This window comes from Callospermophilus lateralis, chromosome 17 (assembly GCF_048772815.1).
Source record: "Callospermophilus lateralis isolate mCalLat2 chromosome 17, mCalLat2.hap1, whole genome shotgun sequence".
Lineage (NCBI taxonomy): Eukaryota > Metazoa > Chordata > Mammalia > Rodentia > Sciuridae > Callospermophilus > Callospermophilus lateralis.
The window spans coordinates 66,232,229-66,257,717 of NC_135321.1; the positions used below are offsets into that span (position 1 = coordinate 66,232,229).

A 25,489-nucleotide genomic window follows, 5' to 3' on the forward strand; every position below is an offset into this window, starting at 1 on the left:
TCCCATCATCTTGAGATGTTACAGGAAAGCAGATGTTATGGGCACATATTTCATTTGGTGTCACAGAGAATCATGAGATAGACTTTGGGTATGTACAAACAATCATTTCTCCAAGTCCCAATTGCCACAGCCATTTGTGACCCTAAACTTCTGAGTCTTCACTACACATAGTAGGAGCAACTGGAAGCCTCACTAAGTGATTCTCCCATCACTGGGAAACTTCTGAGTCAAAAACCAGTGTTTCTCTGTGATCTTACATTGGAGAAATGGTCTTGCCCATTCCAGGCTCCCCCTGGGCATGACAGCTCTTTCCAGCAACTTGAGAAAGGGCCTTGCAAATGGATTAGTATTTTTAGAGGAAAATGAATGATAGCAAGGTCAAACAGTTATTTCAGAATAGCATGGAAGAAAACCTGTGGTACTTTGGTTGTCTTTTGTCATTTGCATTCAAGAGCTGAAAAAAGTGGCATTAACAGATTATGACCGATAATCAGGAAAGAGCAGTTTTGAACAGCCTCCCACTAAGTCCCCAGAGTCATGCAGAAGAAATGAAAAGAACAACCTGACACACCAAGTCAGCCGTCTAGAAACCAGGAAGCCAGGCAGGCATGCTCGACATGCAGCACAAACACGGGTCTCAGGGAAGCTGGGTTTTCCATGGTGATGATTAAGTCAAACAGTTTTGTGGGAGCTCTTATAAACCCAGATAGTTTCATTTTATTCTAGATTATTTTCAGGTTTCTGGAGTCTTTGAAAAACACAGCATAAATAAATCACTGGTATTGTGTTGTCAGGAGAAAAGAAAGAGGGACTCAACTTTTCCATATGAGAAGGAAAGGGCCACAGGCTGAGAAAGAACCCTTCCTGTTTTCTCAGAGAGAGAAATCTAAGTTGGGCAATTACCACAGACGCAAAACACGTATCATTTCTGGGTGACAAACCCAGGAGGTAGAAAATATTTCCTATTTTTTTTTTGTCAAAAACATATTTAATAAGATGAGAAGATGAAATGGAATTGAAGGAGGACAAGGTAAAGCGATTTGCAGTCGGATGTTCACGGGGTGTGTTGACTGGGAATTCTGTCAAGGCTGGCTTTCAGGTTTAGTCCCGAAAGAAGCAAACTTGCCTCAGTGCAACACGGGGTGTTTTTAAAAAAATCTGACCTACTAAACATTAAGAAATTTTCAGGTATAAGAGCAACATATAGTGACATTTCCTTTAAAGAAAAAAGTGTTATGACAATACTGTTTTAGATAATGAAAGAATCCCCCAAAGAGAAAATAAATAGGTAACTAGGATTTGTGAGTGTGGCAGGGCCACCAGTTGGAGGAACTCTTTACTCTGTAGAAAAATAAAGAGTTGGGAGGGGAAGGTAGGATGAGGGAGGCCAAGGGCAGCGCTGGGCCTCACCCTGTCCCTGCAGCAGGGGCTCTGGCGGGGCTCCGCTGGGGTCCTGCAGTCATGGAAGACATGCCCTGGGTGAGAAGTCAGATTTTGCTAACCGTGTGTGTGTGTGTGTGTGTGTGTGTGTGTGTGTGTGTGTGTGTGTGTATTTTTTATTTTTTTTGTACTGGGGATTGAGCCCAGGGTCACTCTACCACTGAGCTACACACCTGTATCCCTAGCCCTTTTTTATTTTTTCTTTTGAGAGAAGGTCTTGCTAAGTTGCTGAACTTGCAATCCTCTTGCCTCAGCCTTCTGAGTCGCTGGGACCACAGGCCTGCACCACAGTGCCTGGCCCAGGTAAGTCATCTTAATGTGGATGTTGTGACAGTTCCAGAAAGGTCTTGTCAGTTTGGCCTTGGTCTGACTAGTTCCGACAAATGCTGCTGAGAGAGGAAACATTCCAACCCCTCTGGGTGAAGAGATGGAAGGTTCTTCCTGGACTTCCTGATTGTTACTTTGGGGCTGTAAGTGTCTGTCATCAACTGGGCTGGTCTGTCTGGGACTCAGGCACTAACCACACCAACCATCTGTAGAAAACTCCATGGAAACACGCATAAAAGACCTTCAGGCTCAGTGAAAGGCCACCACTGCTGTACGTCCCTGACATTGGCATAATTTTATCTCATGTGACTTTATCTTAAATTTATCATCTATATTGGGGGTAATGGGATTCTTTCTACTAAACATTTATTATGCAAAAATGTCTGTGTTCTTTAAAACAGGGAGAGCCTGGTTGCAGTGGATTCCCTTCCCCAAGACAGATCACGTCTCATGTCTGTGCTTTAATTCAGGTTTATCCAGCACCTTTTTCATCCTGTCTGTAAGAAGATGATTATTTATTTCTGATACCAGATTGAATTCAGGGGTGCTCTACCACTGAGGCACATCCCTAGCCCTTTTTGTTTTTTCACTTTGATACAGGGCCTCACTAAGTTGCTTAGGGCCTTGGTAAGTTGCTGAGCCTGGCTTAGAACTTGCAATCCTCTTGCCTCAGTCTCCCGAGCCTCTGGGATGACAGGTGTGCATGACCTCACCCCTCAGAAGATGACTTTTTAAAAGTAAGACAGGGGATGTCACACTATAATCTTTCATCTAAGTAAATTTTAAATGTGAATCGTGAGACTCAGGATTGCCCTACCTCGGGGAAGCCCTAGGGAAGCAGAGCAGGGGCTGCTGGTGGCCAACTCCGCCTGCTGCACATGCAGAGTGGGAGGGGCTTGCAGGGCTGGACTCCGCTGCTCAGGGGCAGCTGAGTGAATGGGGGCTTCAGGTCCCACAGGTCCTGTTGAGCCAGGAGTTGCATGTAAGCAAGATCCCAGGTAAAATGCAAGATGCACGGTCATGGTCACTATCCCAACCATGTGCTTCACACCCGAGGGGCATTTAGACCTAAGAGGTTTAGGTCTTGTCCTTGATTGAGTTTGAGAGAAAGAATGTTCTAGAAAATACCTGCATTGTCATTTGCTAGTTGTGGTTTCCAACGGTGCAGGGACTGCAGCACAGGCAGCTGAGTCACTCTGGTGTGTTAGAACTTTAAACAGTGTACCTAAAGCACTGCCACAGATCCCACAAGGGTGAGAAGCTACGGGGTCATGTGGGGCTGAGCAGCTGGGGCAGGTGCACCGAGAGGAGAAACCAGACCACAGACTCCGTCTAAGAAGACCCAGACAAAAAGGAGGCAGAAAAGGCGATGGAGGCGAGTGAGTCTTTTATCAGCTTGTGCAGAATTTTACCAGCTTTCTGAGAAACATCATCACAGGTTTGACTCATTGTAACAGATGCATGCAACCAGATGTGACCCTTATAAAAACCAGATGTGACTTACGCAGAACCATGAGGAGGACAGAACGTACATGTGTCTGCATTTTCCCTTTCTATTTTTCAATAGTCTCTGCTTAAAAATAAGAAATCAAACAACAAGAAATCTGGCTTCTAAACACTCTTTTTGGAAAAGTTGTCCGAGTGTTTTACATCTGTACAATTCCTTCCTTGTACCATCTATAGAATAGAGAGAATGCAGACAAGGGGGTGTGTTTGACTAAAGTTCTACTGAGCAGAGAGTCACACACTACATGTCAGTAAAACATGAAATACCTTTGCAGCTCTGATTAAATACTGAAGAATAGTTTTGGGAAGTTTAATGACAGACTTGGGCAAGGCTAAAATGGCTGACGCAAACTTCCCAATAGCTCTCTACAAAGAAGGACAAAGTAAGAGTCGTTAGTAGGGAAAACAAAACTAGTGGTTAATATACGAAGAACTAGTAGTTAAAATACGAAGGTGAAAAAAAACTGGTAGTTAATATATGAAGGCGAACAAGTTTGTCTCTATCATTAAGATCAACGAGATTACAATGTGCCATCCGTAGGAACTAGAATAAAACGTGCTCTGCTGGTAAGTAAGGAATAAAGAAAACCATCCGTCATTCCACATAATTCATCAGACAAGGTGAAGATGTCCCATGTCCCCTCCTGCGCTGCTTGATGGGTGACAGCTAGAATGCAAGTCATTAGAAGGAAATAAGCAGTCAAGTCGTTAGTACTTGGTGAGCCAGCTGCACACACACACACAAACTCAGTCACCAAAAAGCCCACACAGGGCAACAGAGCCAGAGAGACAGCATCCGACCAGGGTGTCTCCATGAATAACTTAGTTCCACAGTGTCATCGGGAAGACAGGGTGGATTGTGCCTGTCAGCTTGAGGAGGCCTGGCCAGTCAGCTGACAATGACCTCATGGTAGGGCCCTCATGCATGCAGCATGGAGACGGATCTGGGCGCCTTGCACTGTCAGAAACGGGAAATGATGGTGTCATTATGTGGTTCACTGGTACAAGAGACGCACACTGGATTTCATCCTGAGTGGACTGTAGGGACACAGCCTCATCTTTAACAAGACTTGATGACACAATCACCCCTAGCTTTCCGGCTGCTGAGTGCCTGCTGGGAACCAGGGAGTGGGTCTGAACCAGAGATGTGAAGTCGGGACTATGCCAGAGGCTGTGGCTGTCCTTACAGGGCACCCTCCGATCTTGAGCAGTACAGACAAAACAGATCTGAAACCTGAAGCAGCATTTACACGATCCTTTGATTCAAAACAGAGCAAGTACTTTACTTTCATAATCAACTATTTCATACTTTGAAATATAACTCCATTCAAGCAATCCAAAGCAAAGCCAAAGAAATCTTCATCTCTTGCAACAACCACGAAAATAAAGTTCACCCAGTGAAGCTTTATTTTTGTGTAAAGCATGAGGGGATGCATTGACGGAGGGAATGACGGCCTGACAGAACCTGCTCTCCTCGGGCAGCCGCTGTGGCTTTGCCGAGAGGCAGCGTACAGCAGCATGAAGAGGAGTGGCTCAGAGCTCCGGAGGAGCTCAGCAGAAGTTCAGGCCTGCGGTGGAGCCTGTTAATCAGAAAAACTCTCCAAATGGCAGGGGACACGACCCCTCCCAGCCCCAGACTTACCTGGAAAGCCGACTTGCGCGGTGGCCCCTCGTCTTCCTTCTTCAACTCCTCCTCTTCCTCCTCTTCACTATCCGTTTCAAACAAGTAATAATCTCCACTCCTGACCACTAAGCAAAATAAAATAGTCACTTATTTCCTGAAAGAAACACGAGACCGCTGGGGGCTTACTAATAAAATGCCCCTAAAAATATACAGATGGCCCACAGAAGGACCGCAGCAAGAGACGTTGGCAGAGGAGAAACTGAGATGAAGAGAACCAACTTCAGGCTAACGCTACATGATGTTGGCAGGGTGGGGTCCACGGAGCCTGAGGCCTTGTCTACACCACCCAGAGACCCGGCCTCTACAGGGCTGATCGGTGTTTTCTCCCCTCTTGATTGTAAAATTTATACCGTTAACTCAGATCAACTCTGCAGCAACCGATTCTGTTACTGAAATAACTGAGAATACTGTTTTGCATTTCAGCAATATTGGTGGTTCAGACAAGGCCAGAGGGAAGCGGAGGGTCTGGCCCGGTCTGTTCCAGGGAGGCCAGAGGGGACGGCTCAGCACCCAGACCAGTGCAGCCAGCCTTCCGCTTCACTTCACACCGTGCAGACCTGGCTTCTCCACATGGACACACAAGACACAACATACATGACGAGACATTTCAAACAGTTAAACAACACACATGGCCATGGGGGCGAAGGGGGGAGCAACACCAAGAACAGAAGGAAACACGAGGACAATGACAGTAATAGCGGTGACACTGCTTGGGCTGCTTCTAACATAGCCGCTGGACAGACAGGGCCACAACCCAGTCCACTCGGGTCATGCCACCAGCCTCTGGTCCACACGCAGCTCCTGGGACATAATGAGGCTCAGGGGAGTGCTAGGGACCAGGAGGCACAGGCACAGATAGTAACGGAGCGCCTCTGCCTTGTCTTTTACTTTCCCTGCAAAATCACAACACCTGGGTTACGAGTTGGGAGCAGAGAAAATGTCCAGAGATTTTAAGAAATTCAATTCTTCTATCATTTTGATAAGTTTTGAGTTTATCAGAGAAAAGAGACCCAGCATATACATTTCGGATGCTACAAGAACTGTACCATCGTTGCAGGGAAACATATCTGCTGGGGTTTGCAGATGCAGGGTCTCTTTTCTGTAACATCTTGATGTCTGAGTTGACTTTTGGACTTAGGCATTGTAGTAATGGAAAACCTTGGCTTGTTTTCAAATCAGTTGCTTGGATATCACTCAACATGGTCAAAACTCAAGTAATTTTGCCCACGATTTCAGACGAATCTGAAGCCTCCATTCATGAAGACGTAGAATGAACAAATTGGGCCTTATATCCTTGAACAGAAGCACTGATTTGTTGATTTTATTTTGAAGAAAAAAAACCAGGCCCAGAGTACTGGGTCCAGGCCTGAGGGAATAAATGCAATACAACATAAGGTAAGAAAAAGCAAGAACAAACCAAAGTTACAGCATTACGTTGGACAGTGAGGAGGACCGTGAAGAAATGCATCTACAGAAGCCCAGAGTCTCTGGAAAGTCACAGGGACTCTGCATCGCACGGTCATGTGGGAAAACACAGTCTCACAAGAAGGAGCATTTCACCCTCATTACAAGTTCTGAAATCAACAGTGTTCAATCATACCTTCTGCAACTGCCATGCACACTGGTGAGCCCAACGGTTATTATCTCAAGCATTGTATTTTAATTTTATAATTGGAAACTAATTTGTTATGTGAGTGAGTAGAATTAGCACATTAAAGACAAAGAAATGCTTTTGAGGTCTTTTAAAACTATGATTGAATGGAAGTTAGGAAAATAACAAGAGGAGTCTTTCTCCAGTGCTGCCTCCTAGTAATGGAAGGAAAGCTCTCAGGTGGACCAGAGTTCAGGTGCAGATCCATCTGTCCCTGCAAGCACTGTGGGTGTTGATGATATTGCTGAGCTAGTGTGAAACCAGCTTTTTAAATCCTGCCATTTGTGTCATCAGACACTTGACCCTCATGGTGAGGTATTCATCAATGAAGCGGGGCTCCGTATTTACTCAGGCAGTGCTGAGATGGGGTGCACACACAGCACCCACGGGAAGGTATCATTGAACAGCAATAATGCAGCCCATGTGTGCACATGGTATGGACATGGGAGAGGTGGCGCCTTCGACCACACCAAGGTCTGCTGCCAATGTCACACAAACAGCAAGGCCATATTACATGTCACGGATTCACATGCAGCATTCTACTGCACACATTCTTATCCTTGGCATTGCTAAGACAGCTCTCTTGGAAAGCCCAATCACTTGACAAATCAAAAGGCCTTCTAATAAAATTCATCCAGATTTAACAATAAGTTCTGAAACGTATCCAAGACTACAAAATAAACTACCCATGCTCTTCCTTGCATGCCTCTCAGGCTTGGAAAGAAAAATAGATCTCATGGAAAAAATTTAACACCGCTGTCGGAATGTGATTCCAAACCATGAGCGACTCAGGGTCCTGCGTTATTGCACCATCAGGTAGTGTAACCTGGCCCACTTAGTGAACCAGTGTTCAGGAACGTGGCATAATGAGGGTGAAATGGGTCAGAAAAGCCTAACTTCAGTAACCTTCACAGGAAGCTCTTCATATCATTCACAACTGGTAAGATGATCATCAAAGACCACATCCAGTTCCTCTGGAAGGGCGACACTGAGGTGGGAAAAGGAAAGACACCCACAGTGACTGCACAGGAACTGGTCCCAGTGGGGTCTGACATTCACGTGACACGATATGACACGGACAGGTCTCTGCACTGGCAAAGGCCCTCTGAGGACAGAGAGGTCGCACGGTTTACTTGTGACTTGACAGGAGTAGGCAACTGCACACAACATCGCTTAGTCCTCGGCAGGGCTCACATGCCAAAGGACAGCCCACTGAGAGTCACACTGGACTTTTGCTTGAACATTTCTCTTTGGATTTGAGCAGACAATTGAATAAAACTCTTTATAAATCATTTTTTTTTGTCCAAAATGCTAAATTCAATATTGGGGATAAAATTCAATTGCATCCAGAAATACTGAGCCAATTTCAAGAAACTAGTTTTCTGAGTTTTGGAGAATTTCCTCTGGAGTGAGAGAGGCCAACATCAGATCATCATGATGCTAAGCAATAGGTTGGGGAAGGTTCTGGTTTGGTTAGTTTTCTAATGATTCTGAACATGCCCCTCATGGGTCCCACCCTGCTCTGTGAGGCATTTTGGGCTCGGTGATATTCCTTGTCTGACAGTTTTGGAGATGTGTCTCCATAAGCTATAACCAGGGAAGGCATCCCGATTAATTTTCAGAATACTAATCAGTCAATATTCTAACATATCAAAGGAGGGCCAGATGCATGACAATGACATTGGCCAATGGTGACAGTTTCCTTGATAAGCAGAACAAAGACAACCTATAGGCCCCATAGCTGCTTCGTCACTGTCATGGCCAACAGGGAGGTGCAGCATGCTCTGCCTGGCCACCAAGCTCTGATTTTCTGATGTCTGCTGTCAGCTGGTCACTGTGGGTCAGCTGGCTGTCCACTGGGCCACACGTTGGGCATGGGAGACCACAGAGCAGTTTCAGAGCCATTTTGAGATGGGGGAGGAGGCAGAGTGAGAAAGTCCTGCCTCAGCTTCGTGTTTAATGTGTTGCCACAGCCTTACTGCAGAGGAAATCAAAGCTTGGGAGAGGGGAGGGGAGGGCCCTGGCATCCATGCTGAGCACCTTACAAAGAGGGTCCCAGAGCCTTGGGGCCCAAGTCAGGATCCAAGGAGGAGCCTAAACTCACTTTAACCAGGGATTTTAGCCAGAAAGCAAATATTGGCAGAGCTGCAGCCCCAGAACTGGCCTGTTGGCCACCCGCTCAGCTTTCTGCAGAGACGCGGACACTGAGCTGGTTCCAGAGGAGCTCTCGCAGGGCCCCAGGCCCATGGACACGGCAGCTTTCCTGCCTGACCCCCTATGAAGTCACAAGGGCAAACCGTGCAAGGGACACACAGGTCATGGGGAGCCTGAATTCTGGTCAAGGATATAAGGGTGAGACTTGGTGAGACTGAAAGAGGATCGAGAAACCTACTGGAAGCATGATCGACCCAAGGCCGCCACCACTGCTTTTTTTTGCCCTTGGCTTTCTGTTTGTCTGCTTCTCCTAAAATGAAATATGTCCAGATATTAATTCTTAGAAAGTGAGCAAGCACATTTGAAAACCACGCTTTAACAACGCAATGTCAAACCTAGACAGGCTGCCCAAGCCCATCAGAGTCAGGAAAAGGAACCACACTGAACCCGACCAGGAAACGTGCTAACAGGCCCCTCTGCACTGGCTTCTTCTAACCCCGTACTACATTTCCAATCTCCCTAGTAATTGAGTGCCTAGCAAGAAATTTTAAAGGAGAAGGGATTATCTGTCGAAATGCACTGAGTTTTTCATTAAATCAACAGAAAAGAAGCCTCGCTGAACTTTTACAGAAACATCTAGAGGCAAGTAGTTTCTAAAAACAGATAAATTACAATAACCAAAAACTTTTCTTGTGATTAATTTAATGTGATGATCAGAAAATATAAATTTACTGGTGATGAGTAGACACTAGGTACTGGAAAGATTTCTATATGTGTTATTTCTCTATTCCTTTCAAATAGCAAAGCATGCAAGTCCCTCTAAGCAGACCTTTAAAACTTTAACTGGCTACAATAAGTCTGTGATTAGATATAACAAATATATATTTCACACTGTTTTAACTGAAATACATAATAACTGATATTTTAACTAGCAATATTCAGATGCCAAATAAAATCGTAGGCAGGCATGTTTAATACTCATATAAAACTTATAGAAATGAAAGGTAGCATATTTGAACTACCTTTCCTATAGGCACAAATTAAGCAAAATCACATCAATTTCCTTCATGGGCAGATGTCTGTGAGACAGCGTTGGGCTAAGTGTTTATTTGAGACATCTTGTCCAAAAGTGAAGTCATTCATTCATTAAATGAGTGTTTTAGGAAATAAATAAATGTACCCACTCACAAAGGGAGGGTAAGACTTGCTGACGCAGGTAGAGCAAGCAGGAGAGCCAGCGTACAGCCCCACCCTAACCAAGCTACTGCCCAGCACTCAGACGGCAGTGGGAGGACCCCGCAAACGTACTTTCATCGTCCTCTTCCGGGGGGTTCTGGACGTCCTGGCCTTCCCCAGCCTCCTGCGTCAAGCTCAGCATCCTCTCCTTACCCTTTTTGTACTTCTGCTGTCTGGCCTTGATGCGGTCCATCCTAGGAAATAAACCAGTGTTGGCGATGTCAGGGCCACCTTTGCAGGACTGTGGACTCCACTGCCAGGCGTATTTCTAAAATCATGGACGGCATGGCCAATTCACTTTGAAATCCTCAATGGTGAAACAATTGCTTCTCAGATGAAGCATCTCCCAGCTCTCTATATAATCTCCACGCTACTCTGCCCTCCACAGTGGCTCGACTTGAGAACGGGATCAGTGATTGCTGTGCTGGGTTTGGCCTGCAGACCACAGTGTGCACTCACACCTGGTGTCACAGCAGTCTGAACAAAACGCACTCTAAGGTGTAAGTCCTTTATACCCCTAAATTTGGCATTCTTCTTCTTCTTCTGCATTTTTTTTTTTTTTTTGTACCAGGGATTGAACCTAGGGGTGCTTAACCAGTGAGCCACATCCCTGTCCCCACTTTTTATTTTATGGTCTATTTAGAGACAGGGTTTTGCTGAGTTGCTTAGGGCCTTGCTGAGGCTGGCCTTGGATTTGTGATCCTCCTGTCATAGACTCCTAAATCACTGGGATGACAGGTACGCACCACTGCTCATGGCCAACTTTTGCATTCTTACACAGAAAAATTCAGCAGTAATCACAACTCAGGCCTCCTGGGAAATGAGAAGCACATCCTAATGTGGGTCCAAATTGTCATTCCTCTGGATCCGTGTTGGTGGGCCAGAGACAACGCTAACACAGTTGTGACACGGTGCACTGGTATTAGGTGTTTACGTATAACTTACATCTTTGTGAAAATGTCTAGGACATGGACCAATCTAATTAATACCAGGAAGCACTTCTGCTGAGGGCGGAGAAAGCTGGGAAATGAGGTCAGAAGGGAATGAAGCTGCTCCTGAAAACTCGGGGAACTTTCCTGGGGGACTGAGAGAGATCTCCATTTTCTTGGCAAAGTGTCAGCCCTTGGGGACCTCAGGCTCTTGAAAAGTCTACTCGTGCCATCTTTAACTCCACTGCCATCAGCTTTCACACCTTATCCCTAAAGCTATAAGGTCCATTCCCTGCTAAGAATTACGCTCAGAAAATTCTTTTCAATAATTCCCAAATCTCCTGAGAGGAGCCAGTCTATGCTCTGACCCAGCCACAGTGGCACAGTGGGAAAGCTCCGGACTGAACAGGGGCCAGGATGAACTGCACGCCTCAGGCTGCCTGTGCCCAGTGGGGCTCTCAGTCTTTCAGAACCAGAGCTTCTTTCTGGATTACATGATTTCAAGATGCTTCCAGAGCTGACCCCAGGGTTGTCCCCTTGAGCTGAGATGCAATGAGCATTTTCTGTCTCATTCATGAGCTGCTTTAGTCTCTACAAACATCCAGGAAGGTGGGCCTGAGGCTCAGAAACCTGGAGAGCTTCTCCAGGTCCTCCGTGAAGCACCTGAGCTAGGAACTGCTCGTGTCTTTCTCAGGATGGCCCCTGCCTCCATTCTGGAACTCTCTTCTTCAGGTTAGGAGGCGCTCGCGACTGCTCCGACTCAGAGTAAATACACGGGAAGTTGTGAAATGTCACACACACAAACTTTCCAAGGCTCTGAGGCCTCCAAGGGCTGAGAGCTAAATATGGTCCCACAAATCAGAAGAAGGAAGAGAAGGAGAGTGAAAGCATCTTACTGTCTCTTCAGCTGATCCATGGACTTCTTCTCCTCCTCGATTCTTGCCTTAACAGCCTTGACAATTGTGGCCTGGAAAAGTTCGGCTCCCCTAAGGGAAAATCAGAATCACAGAGGCACTTAGTAGCTGGCCTTCCCTTGAGAACCATCGCGGATGGGCAGGAAACGTGGCTTCCCTGTGCTGGTGACACTGAAGCTTCCTGGTAGCAGTGGGAGCCACCAACCCCTCGGGAGCAGCCTCCCAGGGGAGGAAGTGGGCTGCATGCCCTCACAAGGTGCCATACTCCGGTGTTTCCTACTGGGCCTTGGCAGAGTTGGCCACGAGGAAAGGGTTTGCAAAGACGGCTGGGTTTCCACTCAGCCAGCAGGAAAGCCCAGGGGTGCTGGTGGAGCAGAAACCTGAGGCTCAGAAACCTGGAGAGCTCTCCACCACGGGGCCTCCAGCCTCTGGCGGCTCATCCTCTTCCTCCTCTCCTCTGCCCCTCTTCTTCCTCCCTTCTCCAGCCAGCTGAAGTGTCTCTATAAATCTTAGCCTCTCAATATCCTCAACTCTGACTACTGTTACCTGCTTGGGAAACCCAAGTCCAGGGGAGTGTGCTGGGGAGGGGCAGCCCTCAGCCGCTGAACACAGCCCACCGGAGGGCAGACTTCTCTGGGCCCCTGCTCCGGGAAATCCCTCCTCTTCTCTATAGCACTGTTTTTCAGCTCAAGTTCTGAATTCTGCCAAGTGGTCTTCACTGCTGGTGATGACATCGCTTCCTAGGGAGACCATCCTCAGGTGGCATTACGTAGCTCAGCTCCCGGCCACCCTCCCTTTCCCAAGTGCTGCCTTCCTGCCTGTGACCTGCCCACCCTGTGCTCTGGCTCTTCCTGCCTCCGCCTGAGTCCCCCCCCCCCCACACACACACACACTCTGGCCTTCTCCACCACTGCTGGTCACCAGCAGGCTAGTGACATCGAGGCTCGCTAGTCTTGAAAAAAAATGAAAAAGAATCCTAGTCACCCCACGCCTCGCTGTGCACACTCAGGCCGTCCCTCCCCGTGGCTGAACTTCCCTCCAGAGCCTCCTGGGGCTGCCACCTGCACTGTCCCCTCCAGCTCCTGCTCTCTCCAGGTTGCAGCACAGGGTGGGGGCTGTCGTAGCAGACCCTACATGCCACCACCCTGCCGAAGGGCTCTTCTGCTCCCCCAGCTGCCTGCCACCACACTGGCTGTTGGTTCAGTGTCTGTGTCCTTCCCCATCCACACTGAAGCCCGGGTGCTAGAGGCCTGGGTGTTGGGAGTGGGGCCTTTGGGAGGGGACAGGTAGTGATCAGCATGAAAGCCCCGGTGAAGAGGCCCAGGTGGCCTCCTGCTCTTCCTTCTCCCAGGGAGGACACAGTGAGGAGGGGCTGTCCATGCAGAACGGGCCCTCCCTGGCTCCGAATCTGCTGGCACCTCCGTCCTGGACATCCCAGCCTCTGGAACTGTGAGAAACAGGCTCATGTTGTTTGTGAGCCACCTTGGTTTGGAACTTGTGTTACGGTGGCCTGGGCTGCAACAAAGCCAGGCACATGTGGGCAGCGGCTGGGTCACCTGTCTTTGTCCTTTCTAGCCTGTGAGCTCTGTGAGAGTAGGGCCCACCTCCTGTCCTCATAACAGGGCAGGCAGTGAACCAAGGAAGGTGCGTGGGAGTGAATGAACATGCGTGTGTTCTCTGGAAACTGCCTTGGGAGTTCAATGTCCATCAATCAGAGCAGGACTTCCTGTGTGAGCACAAGGTATGCTCTGAACAAAGCCATCACTCCTACTGTACCCAGGGGACATGCTGTCCAAATAATTGTGACAACAATTGGAAAAAGACACTGGCTTTCTATAATGTCTGGGACTTCTAAGGACCATATATTTTGGGGAGGGTGATAAAGAAAAAAAAGTATTTCCTGAAAAATTACCAGCTGCTCTATACAAATAAGGTCACCTCTGACTGAGACACTGTCCTCTGCTACAGAAATTATATCCAGCATATTAGAAAACAATTATGCTGGTCAATTGCAGGACTGGTACTGTTCCCCTAGGTGGTGCGGGACACAGGCTGCCGGGAGAAAGTGCGGCTTTCTACATTTCTTTTCCTACAAGGCAGACAGTCAGGTGGCAAAGGCCAGGGCTGCTGCATGTGTATGGACTTTTGAAACCAATGTTTTATTTCTCCTGGAAGGGAAAGGAAACAAGGCTCCAGGGAAATGGGTGGCACAGACACAGACGCACGAGCTTAAGCCATATGCGAATGGTAAATGAGGGTGGTTTCACATTCCACAGCCTGATGTCTGCTGGATGGTGAGCACCAGGGATCCCGTGGGATCTGGGGAGGGTCAGCACCTGTGAGATGAGCCCAACAGTGTGGGTCACACAGGAGCACTGACCCGCCTGCCAGGATGGCTTGCAGGCCCTTCCTAGTGCTCCGCCCAGTCTGTTTCCTGAGCCTGTAGATCAGGGGCAACACTTGCAAGAAAAGAAATGGTAGCAATGCAAATCCTGCCAGCAGCCCAGAGAAGAAAATCAGTGGGTAGGAAGAGCCCAGAGGGAAGGAGGGGGCCGGAAGGACACCTCAGAGGACTCAGAATAAGCGAGGCTGCTGGGCTACACTGTTCCCTTGTAGTTGTGGAGGGAATCCACACTCTTCTCCACGATGGCTGTTAATTTCCTTCCCGCCAACAGGCCACCAGGTCCCTTCTCACCCACCCTCCCTGGCATTTACGTTTTGAGGAGAGCTATTCTGAGTGGCTGGGGTGACCCACAGTGGGGTTTTGATCGGCATTTCCCTGATGACACTCTTGCTGAGAGGCGCCTCATGTACTCCCTGGCCACTTGTATCTTTCTTTCTTTCTCTGTTTTAAGGTGCTGGGACCACCCCACCCCCACCCAGGGCCCGTGCACACCAGGCACATGCTCACCACTGAGCTGTACTCTCAGCCTCCATTTGCATATTTTCTTTAAAAAAATGTCTATTTTATAAGATTTTGTTGTTGTTGTTAAGCTTTTTGACTTCCTTCTCCACTAACGATCTGCTACATCATAGATGATAGTCATGGTTTTCTCTGTTTTCGAGAGTTTCTTCTTAAAGAAGAGGTAGGGAGGGGAAAGACGGAGGCTCAGAACCAGCACTGGCCCTGCCCCAGGGAGGGTGTGTGGCAGGCTTCAGTCATCCCAGGCCCCTCTGAGCTTCTGCAGGGCCCAAGTCCTGGGAAGTGTCACTCGCATCAGACTCCGTGTTTCTACACCATATGGGTCTTAAAGGCCTGGGCTAGATTTTCCTTGCTTTCCTGGAGAGGATGTCTCAGTTTCTATGGTTTCTCCGAGCAGGCTCAGACAGAAAGCAGGTGGGTGCTACTCAGCACACTTTCTAGGACAGCAGCCACGTGCTTCCGTGGCCGGACCCACCTGGAAGCCAGGATCTGGGAAGCTTTGATGTCGGCCACGACGTGCAGGAAGTAGTAGCTCATGAACACACGTCTCTGCAGCAGAAGGAAGGCAAAGCAGATGCTGTCCCAGATGATCCCGGCCTCCCCGCTGGGCAGTCTGCAGGAGGCATCATCCTCAGCTGTGTGACAAGAGGAAAACCTGCTGGAGCCGACTTCCCTCCCACAGTCACCCTGCGGCCTGCCTGTGTGCAGAGATCACCGAGGCCCAAGAGCAGCATTCCCATGCGCTACTTACAGGGTGACCCATTACAAATGATGTGCACACTTCAAATCTAGCATCAGCGTGAACTTGTTGGGCTATGACACAGGGTCTCTTGACCTTCGGCAGAGAGGCCCCTGTACCTGTCTCTCCTTTAGGAACCCCCATAGAGGGCCATGGAGAGTAATGTGTAGTGACAGAGGAAACTCTCTGTTCAACAAAACACAGCTGTCCTACCACAGGCTCAGTGGGGTGACGCCATGCCAAGGTCTTTAGAGGAGGTGGAGTGAGCAGCACCCTGGATCCTCAGTCGAAGACCATCCTTGTGGTACTCAACTGCAAAGTGCAGCCTGACCCACCAGCCACAGTGCAGAGCCTTGGGTATAAGCAGCCCCCATTCTGGCCCACAGAAGACCCCCATGTTGTCATGGTCTGAGCTTAATCAATATAGATTATAAATTATAGAGTATAGGTTATGGAATATTAATAAGTAGGATAATAGGATTATGTGATAAGTGTTATAGAATAAATAATGTTAAGCTGTTTCTAAGATGTTACAGATTGTTTTTCTATACTTCAGATGCCCACAAATGTGCTGGAACCCAGGATGCTGTCTGTTTTGCTTTGCTGACTGCTTTCTTAGCCCTGGCATCCTGCTTGCTTGCCTGCACCTACGTTTTTAAGGATGTGGTTTTTCCCCTTATAAACCCCATAGATCTTGGACCTGATACTGGTCCTAGCAAAGACAATTCAGGTCCTGTAGGAAGCAGTCCCAGCTAACTAAATAGAAGACCTTCTAATTTGGACAAAATTCAGACTGAGAGTGTTTCCTGAGTGATCAGCCCACAACCATGTGACACAGCCCTGGGCTCTGTTGCAAGGTGTTAAGGTCTGTAAACAAGTCAGATTGGCACCTGTTATTTTGCCAGAGAAATGTTAGAGTCTGTAAACAAGTCTGGATGGTGCCTGGCAAAATGCCAGAGGGAGTGGTTTGTGTAGTAACAAAAGCGAGCCATTAAGTGTGGAGATTCCTTATTGGTTGACTGCTGTATCTATTTTATGCTAATTAGATAAGCTGTGTAAAATGTATAAATATCGCTCAGATCCTACAATAAAGGGCTCCTATTCCTGCTGCATCAGCGTACACAAGTAGTTCGTCGCCCCCCGCTTATTCTGCTGCAGCCAGACTGCGGCAGCAAGGGGCAGGGTGGTGGGGACAGCATGTCCCTTAGTCTCTGTGCAGGTCTAGTTCCAGAAATCCCAGGGCCCTCCCAAAGGTTTGCATTTACAGATCCCTGAACTTCCTGAGGAGAGAAAGTTCTGGAAGTCTCATCACCTTGAGACCCCTGAGTCTAACCAGAGCAACTCCAGTTTGGGGTGGGCCCTGGAGTACTTCCCCATCGTAGGTAGCTCAGAGGAGTCAAGGGAGTCACAACAGCACTGCACCCAGTCTCCAGACCTGCTGGGTGGGCAGTGTCTAGGAAGTGACCCAAGGTGCCTGGAGCGAAGGCACCTCAAGCCATGGCCCGCAGGTCCACAGCGCGCTCCCTTTCCATTGCTTCCACCTGGGGCACCATCGACCTCCACTTTGGACTCTTCTCTTTGTGTGCTTGGGCCCAGTTTCAGAGTCAGAGCAGTCCTGCTCCACATCCCTCCTTTCTGACGTCCACTACACATGCGCCTCTTATACTTACGCATGGTGTAGCCCTTGACGGTGCAGGCCAGGCTGAAGGCCTGGATCAACCAGCAACTCTTCTTAACCAACGTTCCAATGTATCCACAGGCGCCTATCTGAAAAACAGACAGAGGCAGAGTCTGAAACTGCACCCTGAAAACAAGCTGGGGTCTTGTGATCCCAACAGGTGCAAGAACTCACAAGGGCCTGGTGCCAGAGATCAAGATGGCACATGTGGGGCCCAAACTCAGACACCACGCGGCCCTGCACTGGCAGCTCCTGGAGCACTGGAAGTCCCCAGGCAAATCAGACCCACGCACACAGCCAGGGTCTTCGGAGCAGCGCTGCTGCACGTGGAAGCACCTCTTGTCGAGAGGAAACCTGGGCTGTGGTGGGAATAAGCCCCAGATCTGTGAATGGGTGCACTCTGGGCCCCTGTTTTGATTCTGTGTTCCCAGGAGCCATCCCAGACACAGCTGCAGGAACAGGCCATCCGCCCTCACCCATGGGAGCCGCAGCCAAGGACCCTGACAGTGTGGACAGAAATCATCGCAATGACAGAAATGCTCCTTGCTGAACTCGAGCTGACCTCTTCCTTGACACCACCTCCTGGACAGCATAGCCCACAACCGTGCACACAGTGTCACACATGTTAGGTGTCCTAAGTGATCCTGGGAGGACTTAGCTTCAGGAAGACGAGCAGGAGCATGTGGACACACTGCACCATTGTGTAGACGGGACCTGAACAGCTGAGGACTTCCATACCCACTGGTGGCTCTGACCCAATCCCGAGGGGTTCCAAGGAATGAGAGTATGTGATCTGAGACGTTGGGCGGTTCTCTGGGTGAAGAAATCTTTTTGTTGATTGTTGGGACATGGCTGTCTCGTGATAATGGATTTCTTGTTACAGGTGTGCTGTGCTCAATCCTGAGGATGGTGGGGAGGTTCAGCCAACACCCTAGGTGTGGCTGAGCTGTGTGTCCTAGGGATATGGGAGCGGGAGAATACTGGGGTTTCCATGGGATTCTCAGCCCCGAGAACGACTTCTGACCATCTTCCAAACTACGCTGCCCACTCCAGGCAGTGGATGACTTCCCCTTTGTAACTCCACCCCCAATCCGTTGTCTGAGTCTCAGAGGTTGAAACGGCATTGCCTCCACGGAGCCTCCCACCGACTCCCAAGCAAGATATAAGGCTTCCTTTAGTTTTTGCCTTATTTTCCTGCAAGGTTATAACCACATTGTTAACAATTGTATTATTATTATTTGTAGATTTCTTTCCTTCCAGAATGTGAGCTTCTTGAGAGTCAAATAAGAGCATTATTTATGTCCAATTCTTTAAGATACAACATAGTGCTCAGTAAAGAACAGGTCTGCAACACAGGTTTACAGAATGAAGAAGAATGAACGAATGGATGGATAGAGGACAGATGGGTGGACGGAAGGACAGATGCTGTATCCATACATTTTCCAGGCATAGCTATGAGATCACACTCCAGTGGTGGATCCCTCTCCATGGAGTGGCTTTAGGATGGGACGGCCTTGTCTAGTCTGGTCTATGTTCTGCAGTGACTCCCTGCGCTACTCCAAGCATGAGTTCATGCTAGTGGGGAAACGCGTTGACTTAAAGGCACTTTCACCCTCAACTAGAGAATTCATCTTTCAACCAATGGTAGGCAAAATAAATCATTCAAATATTCATTACCCACAGACTAGGCTTTCCCAGCTCTGAAACACAGCAAAACACACATGGAAAAAAAAAAATAATCCAACAGCCTTCACAGATCAGTGCTGTGGTGAACTGAGCCCTAAGCAGCTAGCAGAGAAGAAGGGCGGAGTCCCTCCACCAGTGCCCTTCGCCTGCTCCACCAGGCACAGCCGAGAGGAGCAGGCCCGGCCTGATGTGGAGGCTGGCGGGAGAGGCAGAAACTACTTCAGCCCGTGAAGGTTTGCTGGTTAACTTCCTACAGCACTGAGTAACTTAAATGGCATCCTTGTGGCCTAAAAGATGGATTTCTGGAATCCCTAGCAGGCAGTGTGAGCCATCTGTCACGTTAGGAGAACAGTTAGGCCCAGGACCACAGCTACGTAACAACATCAGAGCGAGCGGGTGCTGTTCCTCGGTCCGCATGGTTTAGCCAAGCCCTAATCGGATGTTGACACTGAGAGGCTGCCGTAGGCTGCACTCTCTCCCGGGTCTCTCCATCTCTGGCATGCAAGGATTTCTTGCATCCTGTCTCCATTTCACCTTATACCCCATGCCACACAGTGTTCTCGAGAACTATGCTAATTTCATTTCACTTTACACCTCTACAGTTCTTTGCGAGTAAGAGAGTTGTATTTTTGTGAATATGATATGACTGAAAAACTTCAACAAACTGGGCATTTTGGTGCACTCCTGTAATCGCAGGGACTCAGGAGGCTGAGGCAGGAGGATTGCAAGTTTGAGGTCAGCCTCTGCAACTTAGTGGGACCCTAACTTAGTGAGAATCTGTCTTAAAAGAAAAGAAGAAGAGAAAGAGCGGGGAATGGAACTCAGTGGTAGAGCAGCCCTGGGTTTAATCCCTAGTACTGCAAACACCAAAACCAATTCACGGCTTCCTGTGGAGCCAGCAAAGTCCCCTTCAGGCACGTACTGTGAGTGATAAGATGGTTCCTCAGAAGGGATGGGACTTAAGTTAATAAAACACATTCTAGAATTTTTCCAGTGAATACAACCCTTTCACCACGTGACCTTGAAACCCTGGAAAAGAGCAAAATGTGTTCTGCTGAATTTGGCAAAGCACAGTCATAATGGTCCTTGGGATCCTGAATTGGCAGCGTCTTGTTTGGGGCTTTTGAGAGCTGTATGAGAGGCTCGGGGCTCCTGATAACCACTGAGTGATGATCCGCTCTCACGTGGAAGCCACATCTGTGCTGTGTTGGGAGGCACTTACCGACAGTATATTCTTCATGGTGATCACAAAAACGTTGTAGGCGATCAGCCAATCCCAGTAGCGCAGGATGCTCTTGATGGGTTTCAGTAGCAAATCGCCCCCGAAGAGCAGGAAGTAGAAACAGGCCACCAGGTAACCCATACAAAATATGCTGATCCTGGTTGTCCCAGTAATGAAGATGATCGTCAGCACGAACCAGAAGAGGTAGCTGAAGATGATGACCTTGGACATGTCCAAGTAGGATCTGGAAAGAACCAAAGGACACGGGGCAACAGGGAGCAGACGGGCACAGAGCGGGGAGCTTCTGTTTGAGAAGGGAAAGAACTCAGCTCCATGGGTTGCCCACGAGAGTCGTTTCAGAACACACCAGCGGCTCTGGCTCCACCTTTCCTTCTCGTGGCCTACGTGGGGGGCACTCTCCTGCAATCAGCCCCCCTGTAAGTGCACCTGCTACCACCATCATTGTGTGGGTCACGTTTCTCACACACATTCTCAGCCTACCACTTGGTGTTCAAAATGCCTCTGTTTTTCCATGGAAGGGATGGATCATGGTATGGCAACAGAAATTGTAATGCAGATACCAAATCAATTCTAAAACTTAGCATTTCTTGCTAGAATATCCTGGCCGGCAAGAAATAAATGAACATTCCTTTTTCTGAGCTAGAAATTAGCAGAAGAAACAAACCCATAAACATACGAAGATTTTACTAGAAATGGAAAGGTCTCCATAGAGACGGGGACTAGTTCTGACAACACAGACACTGCCAGATGGGACCCTGGGCTTTTTAGCACTCTGCCTTTGGATGTCCCGGGCTGAGTCAGGGTTCCTTTTGGGGGGCCTGTTCCTCCACGATGGCCTTCTTGATGGAAGGGGAGACAGGATTCGTGCCTCGGTCTTCTTGTGACAATAGCCGCTGCCAGAGTCATAGCTGACAGGAACACTCCCCGCAGGCTGAGGCCACCCATGATTGTTTGGTCACAACTTTTGGTCTTGGGTGGTTTTGCTTTGGATGCTTCTCTACCCAGATTTGGGGAGAAGCAAAGCAAAACGAGTTCTGGATTAGTTCTTTGATTAACGGGTTGTTATTTTGCAGGGTGTCAATAAACCATCTCTTAATAAAACATGAACTGCACTTGACCTGTCCAGTGTTATTAGGGAAGGAGCATTTTTTTTCAGATGTGTGAACTTTTAGCCTTTATGTTTTGCAGAGTAAAACACTTAAAATGTTTTTGTGAATTTTTTTTTTAATCTAAAATATATTCCACCCTCCTTGACTTTCTAAGCAAAGGAGAGCAGATAACAAGCCAGTGTTTCTCAGTGAGCCAGGACCTCTGGGGTGGAGTCAGTGACACTTGGAGCTCCCAGGCCCTTCTGAAGCCCATATGGGGGACTTCCCTGGACCTGGGATGGGGCACTCTGAGTGCACGTGGGGGCTGTGTGGGGCATTCAGTACTCCTGCTGGCCTGCACAGGTACATCCCTGGCCAGGCGCCTCCCGGTGTCACAGTGCGGAGCTGGTGGAGAAAATGTAGGAAACACCAGCAGATGAGGATCCTCCAGGTCCTAGAGAGAACTGATTTGAGTCCTGGTGACAGGTGGCAGGGTCCAGAGGGTGTTCCCTGTCAGAGCCCAGAGAGAGGAAGTGTGGAGCCACTCAAACCTAAGGGCAGGCTGGAGGAGGACTGCGCCTCTTATATCACCACCTGCTCAAGGCTTCCCACAAGGCTATTGGGCCCCTTACGTCACTACCACGGGACGTCACTGTTCACTTCCCACCATAGGGGTGTGTGCCTGTCACTTTTTGGTATTCCAGATAAACAGATCTAAAAACTTGAAATAATCTAATTTTAAAAATAAGATTCAGCCTTAAAAACCAGTGATGAGTAGAGGCTTCTGCCTGGGTTGGTCTTTAGGCGTGGCTTTGCTGCGCTGAAGTACTTACTCCCTTTGGGCTGGGTGGGAAGGGCGTGTGCTGGGGCCATTTTTCTCTCACATCACAGAGAAGAGGCGAGGCTGGGAACCCTGCCCGAGACCAGTGTTCATACGGCATGCCACTCAGAAAGACCATCTTCAAGCCAATTTGCTTGTGGGTATTTACTCAGTGTGCACTGAGCTTCTGACAGAGCCGGAGCACACTCGGGGCGGGGCTGGACTGATGGGCCAGATCCTTGTGCTCTGGTCCCTGTGCCTCAGCTCTCCCTGGCCATCTTCTCATCTGCAAAAGGGGTAATATCACCTGCACACAGGTGGCCTTTGGGAGGCAATGGCTCCACACACATAAAGCACCTGGAACAGAGCCTGGCTCTTTGAAAGCACAGGATAACTCTTAAAGTGACCTTATCCCTTGTAGTGCCAAAACCATAGGGTGGGATGGGCACAAGAGTGAACAGGTGAGAAGGGGACTCACCCCTCAGAAGGGGGCAGAGTGGGCTCTTGGGGTAACAGCACCAGGTTAGAGGGCGGTCACGCTGTTTAAACAGGACTCTCCTGGCCGTGACGCAGGAGTCCCTCCCTGGTCCCCTCACGGAAGGAGCCAGCTGCCACCCTGTGAGACTCCAAGGCCAGGCAGTTGGTCCACAGCCTCTCACCAGCTGTGCTGGCTCCTGGGTGGCTCCAAGCCCTCAAGGGTGGAAAGAGCTGGGTATGGAGGCTGAGCCGGCGTGCCTCCAAGAAGGGGAGGCCAGGCAGGGCCAAAGGGACCCAGAGAGAAGCAAAGCCAGCAACATAGCCCGGGGACAACCGGCTCTCAAGACCAGGTCCAGGTGTCCCTGATGGGGAAGATGGTGGAGGTCAGCAAAGGTGCCGTGGAGCAAAGGATGGGGACGGGGAGGGAGGAGGGCACAGTGAGGGGGCACTGGATGGAGGACTTTGTGCATTCATGAGTATGTGCAAGTGGGCCCCACCGTCACATGTGACTAAAATGCACTAGTTAAATAAATAAGTCATATCCACCTTACAACAGGCTCTAACGGGAGCCCAGGCCGAGACACAAAGAGGGCGTGAGGAGAGCAGCAGCACAGGTGGCTCTAGACCCTCACTCCTCAGGGCCCAGAACACACAGGAGGTGAGGGAGCCGAGGGACAGGGACGGGGAGGGCGGAGGGTGAGGAGGGATGTGGACAAGGAGGAGGGACGGAGAATGAGCAGACAGAACAGGGAAGAGGAGGAGGGACAGGGATGAGGAAGGGGGAAGATGATGGCAATGAGGAAGGGGAGCGAAGACGAGGAGGAGGGACGAAGGATTCAGGAGGTATGAAAATGGAGAGGAGGGAGGGATATGAGGAGGAGGGACAGGTGAGGATGAGGGATGAGCCACAGGGAGGAGGGAGGGGGGTGGGGAGGGAGGGGGATGAAGGGGGACTGGGGATGGGAGGGGATGGGGGATGAGGGAGGATGGGCAATGAGGGGAGATGGAGGATTAGGAAGGAATGAAGGATGGGGGGATGGGGAGAGGAGATGAGGGGGATGGAGGATGAGGGAAATGGGGGATGAGGGTGGATGGGGAATACGGGGGGATAGAGGATGAGGAGAAGGGATGGGGATGAGGGGACGTGGGGAGGAGACAGGGATGAGAAAGAGATAGGGGATGATGAGGGGGATGGGAGATGAGGAGGGGATGGGGGATGTAGGGGGATGGGGGGCATGGGGGAGAGGGAGGTGATGGGGGATGAGGAGGGGATGGGGGATGAGGAGAGGGATAGGGAATGAGGGGGGATAGGGATGAGAAGGAGGGATGGGGGATGAGGGACATGGGGAAAGAGATGGGGATGAGGAGGGGGATGGGAGATGAGGAGGGGATGGGGGATGTAGGGGGGATGGGGGCATGGGGGAGAGGGAGGTGATGGGGGATGAGGAGGGGATGGGGGATGAGGAGAGGGATAGGGAATGAGGGGGGATAGGGATGAGAAGGAGGGATGGGGGATGAGGGACATGGGAGAAGAGATGGGGATGAGGAGGGGGATGGGAGATGAGGAGGGGATGGGGGATGTAGGGGGATGGGGATGAGGAGGAGGGGTGGGGATGAGGGGGCATGGAGAGAGGGAGGTGATAGGGGATGAGGAGGGGGATGAGGAGGAGGGGTGGGGATGAGGAAGAGGGATGGGATGAGGAGGGGTGGCAGAGGATGCTGGGGAGTTGGGGTGAGGGTCTAGAGGTGGGGAGGTTTTTCTGGAGAGCTGCTACAGGGTATGATTGACATGAGTTGGCTTCATAAGACGAGGAGGAAAGCGGAGGCCACAGAAGGAGGCCAACACTGATGGGAGCCTCAGTGTGGAGGCTCCTACTCATAGCTTTGGAGTCTGTAGTTCAGCAGATCTCCTCCCCAGCCCAGCAGAGGGAGGAAAGGAGAGTGGGCCACGCGAGGTGCCCAGGGCAGAGCTACTGGGTGGCGCACAGCCTCACCTGCAGTGGATGAAGTCTGGCACAGGGTTGTGCTGGCTGAAGGAGGCCGCATCCAGGTTCATGCAGATCTCCACGTTGTCCCCAGCCATGATCCGCACGGCAGCTTTATTCTCATCCTCAAAGATCTGCCGCTGCAGGGAGGCGCACAGGAGCAGCATGAAGTCGTCTGCAGGACAAGGGCGACACTGGCACCTGCTCTCTTCTGGGCTTCCTTGGGCAGCACAGTCACCCCCGAGTGAGCCGGGCCCCAAAGTGCTCAGTAAAAGCCATCCTGGACCCCAAAGCCAGGCCAAGGGCATCTGCAGCATGGGGAGCTGGGTGAGGGCAGGCCCACAGGGCTGCCCGGGCGGTCTGAGTTTCACCTGCACGGTGGGCAGGGAGGGTGCTGGGCTAGGGAGTGTCCTTCCTGGCCTGGGTCTCCGCCCGTGTCCAGGCAGCTGGAGCTGTTGCCCTGCTGACCTCCTCACCTGCTGTGGGTGCAGACATCCTGTTCTATTTGGTCTTGTCCTCTCTCTGCATTTGTAACGCAAGGCCATTCCCAGCCAGGCACCAGAGAGACGGGGAAGGCAGAGAGAGTGTGGGCAGAGGGGATGTGAGCCTGGCAGGCTGCAGCCCTGCTGAGCCCCTCATTTTAAACCTGAGTATATGGGGGCAGCTGCCACTCCGGAGCCACTCCCTGCCATCCTGGGTGGCGTGGCGTCTCTAGCCCTGGGCTCACCAGCCCATGAGATGGCTTGACAAGGTACCCAGTGACCCCAAGTCTGGGAGGTAGGTATCCTCCTCATAGTCACAGCCCTGCTCCATTTGGGTCTGTCTGTGGTGGCAGCTGGGAACCCTTCCCGGCCACAGGCTCCCTCTCTGATCTGTCTTGTGAAAGGCAGGCGTGCAGGTATGTGAGGGTGTCTGGGGGTGAGAGGGCTCGAGTGAACACAGAGCCTCCAATGTTGACTTGTTAATTTTGCAAACGAAACAGAGCAAGGAAGAGCCATTCCTGACTGGT

General features: G+C 50.0%; 1 protein-coding gene across 1 annotated transcript in view; it reads right to left on the reverse strand.

The window, feature by feature from the left end:
• Piezo2 (piezo type mechanosensitive ion channel component 2) overlaps nucleotides 1–25,489 on the reverse strand; it is a 272,462-nt gene that overhangs the window by 46,034 nt on the left and 200,939 nt on the right. Inside the window, exons 27-35 of the mRNA XM_077105628.1 lie at nucleotides 24,490–24,655; nucleotides 20,090–20,333; nucleotides 17,174–17,270; nucleotides 15,240–15,399; nucleotides 11,824–11,913; nucleotides 10,071–10,192; nucleotides 9,001–9,072; nucleotides 4,916–5,022; nucleotides 3,541–3,639 (exon numbers count right to left, since the gene is read on the reverse strand). Of these exons, the coding sequence (XP_076961743.1) occupies nucleotides 3,541–3,639; nucleotides 4,916–5,022; nucleotides 9,001–9,072; nucleotides 10,071–10,192; nucleotides 11,824–11,913; nucleotides 15,240–15,399; nucleotides 17,174–17,270; nucleotides 20,090–20,333; nucleotides 24,490–24,655 (1,157 nt within the window). The remainder of the gene's footprint in view (nucleotides 1–3,540; nucleotides 3,640–4,915; nucleotides 5,023–9,000; nucleotides 9,073–10,070; nucleotides 10,193–11,823; nucleotides 11,914–15,239; nucleotides 15,400–17,173; nucleotides 17,271–20,089; nucleotides 20,334–24,489; nucleotides 24,656–25,489) is intronic.